The 6,255-nt window shown below is 34.1% G+C and overlaps 1 protein-coding gene across 1 annotated transcript; it reads right to left on the reverse strand.

Annotated features, from left to right (window-relative positions):
- Positions 1–1,186: 1,186 nt before the first annotated feature.
- Positions 1,187–5,287, reverse strand: LOC139485642 (alpha-(1,3)-fucosyltransferase C-like). Its single transcript, XM_071270269.1, has 2 exons — positions 4,161–5,287; positions 1,187–1,351 (listed from the first exon to the last, which is right to left on the reverse strand). The coding sequence occupies exons 1-2, from the start codon at positions 5,208–5,210 to the stop codon at positions 1,292–1,294; spliced, it is 1,110 nt and encodes a 369-aa protein (XP_071126370.1). The 5' UTR covers positions 5,211–5,287; the 3' UTR covers positions 1,187–1,291.
- Positions 5,288–6,255: the final 968 nt, after the last annotated feature.

Consider the following 6,255-nt stretch of genomic DNA (forward strand, 5'->3'; position numbering starts at 1 on the left):
TTTCTTTTCGGGCGGGGACTCCAAGCAAACAACATGCATGTGTATAACGGCACTGTAGATTTTCGTATTAAATAAAGAAAGTTGCCGGTCCGGTAAATGAATAAATGGGTTAGAAAGCAAGGTTTTAATTTAAATTAGATTCCTAAGCTTAGTTCGAGGGTTGAAAATAGAGAGCGCAAATAAAAGGGGGAGGTGTCCACAGGGAATATTTGTATCTTATGAACTCTACATGTATATTTGAAAGGTTTATTTTTATTTATTTAATTAAAAAAGAGAAAAACAAATGTAAGACAAATTGTGAATGGTCTTTCTTCCTTTCTCCCATTCCAAGAAATTGCCTCCGTTGAAATTCTGCAAACACCCCATAGAGCAAATTACATGGACGATTAATATTGACCATTCGGTATATGGCCGTGTTCTAAGCGACACGTACATGAAGGTCATAAATTAATTTCTTGAATGAAATCAAATCTTTAGCTACTAATGACTGCCGTAGGAGGTCGACCGGAATTTTTAGCGAGGATTTCTTGGCATTTTTAATTGCCATGCAGTGACCAATCCTATCAAGTTTCTTAAATTTGAAAGCATTTTGAAAATTTTTGACATTTTTGCAGTTTCCATGGCGACGGTGGGCATTTTGGAAATTCCAAAGTCAAAAGTCTATTCCAGACTTGCCAGTCAATAATTATTAATTTTCATAAATTTTGGGGCATTTTGAAATTTTTGACATTTTTGGTGGTGTTTCTATGGTTACAGAGACCATTCCAAAAATTCATTGGAAAATACCACATTGGTACATGGGAGGGAACATACCATCAAAGTTTCAATCAATTTGACTACCATTTTAAAAAAGTAAATTCCACCCTAAGGTGTTTTTTTTTTGCATTTTTACCTGTTTTGCATTGTTTCCATGGTGCTTGCCGGCAGACATTTTTGAAATTCAAACGCCAAATTCCACATCTACCATTGTTGCTTATCGTTACTGTGATGAAGTTTCATTAAATTTGGAACATTTTGATATTTTTTTAATTTTTGGTGTAGTTTCCATGGCAACATAGTAGTTCCAATGATTGCCAAAATCATACCAAAAGCAATAAATCGTAGGCACCTACATTGTATAAAAATATAATGATTCTCAGTTTAAGCATAATTATCCCAATTATCCAACACAACCAAAAGCGGAATCTTCCAGTGCATATGATTTTTTATTCAAACCCAATAAATTATTTTACAATTTATGCAGATAATTATGTAGATAGTTCGCCTGTTCTGAAATATTCATTCTGTATTTCTATGGTAAGTTCATATTGAACATCAAACGATCCCATCTTCGCCTGATCATACTAGATATCTGAAAAATACAATGGCGTACGTCAAGTTTTAGTTATATCGTGTGAACATACCCGAAAGTGTTATTACGGTTATACAGACAGAATGAAAATAAACTTTTATAATTGATGTATAGAGGTAAGTAATACGACTTTGTGGTATACATGTAAACTTTGGTGTACATACATAATATACATATATTAGCGTATGGCCGGAATTTTCAGAATAGATACAAAAGGGCCAATACTTCAGAAAAAATACCAAAAATATAAAGAATAGAGGAACATTGGCCAAATTGACACAGGCAGCCTTCATAAATGTTTTAAAAAAGTGAGTATAGGAGTGATAGCTTTACTAAGGACTGTGCAGTTTGTTATCGGGCGTAGCGGGTTATTTAACAGTGTGCACCACATTTTTGTTTTTGTTTTTTCGAATAGACAAAAAAAATATTACAGTCATTTCTTATAATTTAATTCTAAATTCATTTTAAACCGTAGAAAACCATGAAAAAACGTTGATGATGTCACGGTCACATGACTAAGTTATGTCTATGGGCTGGTAACAAAATAACGTCAGCCAATCAGAAGACGCGTTACATTCAAAATTAAATTATAAAGCAATGACTAAAAAATACTGAATTGGGACGGTACATTTATAATCCGTAGTTTGCCCAAGACAAAAATTGAAGTTTTTGATAACAATTTAAAATGTGCACATACGGTTTATAGCAATGCACACTACCAAGAAATCGGCACTTATCATAGATACTAGTACAGTGTGCAGCATTTGTTAGGCACATGTTTGCACGTACATGTAACATGTACCTGTATTAGATGTATTTAAATGATGCAACATTTGTCAAGTTAAGACATTTAATATGAGCATTTTGCCAGAACTTTCAATGAGTGTCGTATACCGTGGCTGGACGCTGGTCGATACGGAAAGAACCCATTGGGAAAGCTCGACTAAAACCACTGAAACACTTTATTTAGAGAGCTATTGACACCCTCCGCCACAAGAGTTTCAAAACAACAAATTGTTATTTATCAAAACACAGTTCTGTAGATTAAAAGTTGTGTCTGAAACTAGTTAGGATTCGTTTTTTCTCTCATTTTTACATGTATACAAAATACTAGTCCAAATAATTATGACGTCTGGCAAGACTATTTTAATTTTTTCCGGGACGCCTTCCTACGACTAGTCCAAATATTTATGACGTCTGCCAAGGCTATTTTTTTTTCTGGGACGCCTTCCACGGTCGTAGGAACTTGCCAGACGTCATAACAAAATACTTGACCAATTTAATAAAGAAAAACACAAAACTACTTTCGCGTTAGGTGGTACCAACCCTTAGGCTAGCTGTTATTATAAGGAAATAATCGGAATCAAGTTTAGGGGACTGAGTGTAGTATACTATTGCTCTGACTCATAGTCACAACAGTGGAAGTTTGCTGTGTACTATTGAAGATAAAAAATGACCGTGTAAGGATTTCCGAATTCGGGATAGATTTTGTATCAAGATTTGTTACAAATTTTTTTATGTCTAATTTTATAGGTTGCAGGGTTCTACAAAAAAAAATTCGCAAAATTCTAACATTCAAATACACGACCTTTTAGTCGTTAGATCTTCACATATTCAATTAAGGATTAAATGCTTCTTCTTGTAAATTCATGTGGGTGTAAAAGTGTTGACCGAAGTACATTTTGTATATGAAGTGCTCTAAAAATGTGCACAAGGTCAACGCTTTCACAGGTAGTGAACTCATCAGTGATGAGGAAAACGAAAATATTTTTAAAGTTGTACAAAGATTTATTTTAGAAGCAGGGAGTTTTGGTCTATAACAATTATTTATGTCGACATCGATTTAGATGTTGAAACTTTGAGTCAATGTTACCTTTTTTTCGAAACATTTTCATATTTCTCAGATACATGAACCATAATTATAAAAAAAAAATGAGTTGATCACATTTTTCGATCAAACTGACTTCTGAGTAACGGGCAAACCACATAATAAACATGTTAAATGTGAATTGAAATAAGATTTTACGAGTTTCTCATATACTATGTTCCTAATTTTGTCATTTTTTTTAAAGGGAGACGGATTTATGAAAGTTTTTCTTGTTTTCGAATGTAATTATATACTAACTTATAAAACCTCGTTGGCTTTCAAAGTTGTGTATTTAATATACGCGAGTGCACCTGATAAAGGTTAATCCTGAAAGAGCGCGTCGGACGAACAAAATGTATGTGTTATTTTCATTAACTCTCATACTTGGTTTAAGGGCAATGCTGGGGTTCCTATAGAGCTAGGGTTATAGTTTGAACGAAATGTTGATGTTCGAACCAATTATGTTGGTTATGTTATGGCGGTATGCAATCGTTTACAATTGGTCTCGACTTCCGTGCTCATTTTTCTCTCCAGAGAGCGGCAATGTATGTTTTATACACTTTAGTCCTTCCCTTTCATGAATGTGACCGAATTAGACTATTTACCTGATTTGTTATCACATAAGCAACACCACGGGTGCCACATGTGAAGCAGGATCTGCTTAACCCTTCCGGAGCTCCTGAGATCACCCCTAGTTTTTGGTGGGGTTCGTGTTGCTTATTCTTTAGTTTTCTATGTTGTGTCATGTGTACTATTATTTGTCTATTTGTCTTTTATATTTTTAGCCATGGCGTTGTCAGTTTATTTTAGATTTATGAGTTTGACTGTCCCTTTGGTATATTTCGTCCCTCTTTTATTCAAGTCTCGTTGATTGGTCTTTACAAATCGATCGATTAAGACAAGTCTTGTTTTGCAGGTACGTATGCCATATTGTATACTTACTGACCACATTGAACATGTATCATCTTGTACCCAATTCCAGACATTTTTCACAACTTTCGATTGGAATCCTTTCGATGACTTCACCTTCTCACATAAGGAATAAAAATATGACCATAAACCATGATGATTTATCTTGAATTTGCCTTTCCATTTAAAATATGAGTAGTATAAAGTCTTATTCTTACTAACTTTGATTAAGTACTCTCCAGCCTCTTTCGTTGTTTTGAAATCATACACATTTATGTAAGAATTAGGAGGAGCCCGTATTACTTGATTTTGTCGCCAGGCAACAACCGGAATCAAGTTTGTGTTTAGAGAACTCCAAAATTTCTCAGACACATAGTCCCGACAATGACTGTTTTCAAATGCGATTTTAAATTTGTACTGACTCAAAATCTGCGCACAAGTATCATTGCGGGGACACGATAGATAACCACATTCGCCGTATTGATCAATGGACACAATTTTCTGTAGTTCTTTTATCTTCTTATATCTTCTGGCATCGTCATAACAGTTGCCAATAACAGAAGCAATTAGTTTCGTTTTCTTCTCAAAAATAGGTGTGTTAGATTTGAAATTTGATTGAAGGTTTCCAGTAAGTTCTATTGAATCGCCATATGCAACGACTATATCAGAATCCTGCCTGTAGGACATTGTCCAATTAAATGACATATTTGGTACTACTAAACCTAGGGAAAATATATGAGGTGGTGGTTCTACGATAAATATTACCCATAGTTGATGTTCTTCCCTGTAACGTGGAAAAGTTTTGAAAAACCATAAGTCTAAAAGATGAAATACAACAACATCGGCGAACTCGATTTGCTTTTTATCCCCTGTCACAATACAGCTACAGTTGCATTTCTTAAGTTCATTTCGTATTTTGTTTACCCATCCCATTTTTCCGAAAAATTCTGTCCATAACAAAACTTTTATATTTTGTTTTTCTTTGTTAAATATTTTGTCAAATTTTATAACATAATTTTGAGAAGAGATTATGCTTGCATGATTCTGAAAAAAATTGCTTTGTCCCAATGAAATGTTATACATGAATATATACAACACAGAAACAATCACTAGTGAAATAAGAGTAGTTGACCTTTTCAGATGAGGACATGGTGCTCTCAGCATTTCTACAATTGAAACAAATAAATGAATTGATTTAATGAATACATGAAATAAAGTAAAACATATATCATGTGTGTAAGCAATAAATGAGTATAACACCTATAGCTATGGTACATATTTCTTAAAACGGCACAAATAAATCATATGAACCGATATAAGTAAGTAGAAGAATAAAATTATGCTCGTCGTGTAAATCCGATACCATACAAAGACCGTTCGCGTGTTAGGTCCAAGTGTAGACGTATCTGGGTGAGAAGCCGATACCATATTAAGGTTATTCTGGTAAATATATAAGGGTGACGTGTAGACTTATCCTTGTGTAAAACCGTTACTATATAAAGACCGTTCGCGTGTTAGTTCAAAGTGTAGACGTATATGGTTGAGAAGCCGATACCATGTAAAGGCTATTCAGGTAAATATATAAGGTAGACGTGTAGACTTATATTTGTGTAAAACCGATACCATATACAGACCGTTCACGTGTTAGACGCAATTGTAGACGTATCTGGGTGAGAAGCCGATACCATGTAAAGGCTATTCTGGTAAATAGTCTAATTCGGAATGGCACATTCATGAAAGGGAAGAGGATTGCAGTTACGACATAAGGAACATATCCGATATCATCTGTGAAACGGTTATTCCATAACGGTCAACCAACTCGTGATGGCGTCCGTAAAGTTTACGAAGGGATGATTTCAACTTCACTATTTGGAACTTTTGGTTATATAGCTTCCTTGTGAGCAACAACTCTATAAAGATGTAGGTAAAATAATATTTATTTTATTTATATACCTGACATTTGAGTAAATGGTTAATTTTTTCTTTCAAGAAAACAATGCCAGACTGCTTATATATAACGTTTATTTATATATATATAAAAAAACAATTTATCCTTTTCGTCCTCACAAAAGATTTCAGTGCTATGTCATTACATCCATTGAAATGATCACTTCCTATGTTTCACATT

The sequence above is a fragment of the Mytilus edulis genome, chromosome 8, assembly GCF_963676685.1.
Source record: "Mytilus edulis chromosome 8, xbMytEdul2.2, whole genome shotgun sequence".
NCBI classification, from domain to species: Eukaryota; Metazoa; Mollusca; class Bivalvia; order Mytilida; family Mytilidae; genus Mytilus; species Mytilus edulis.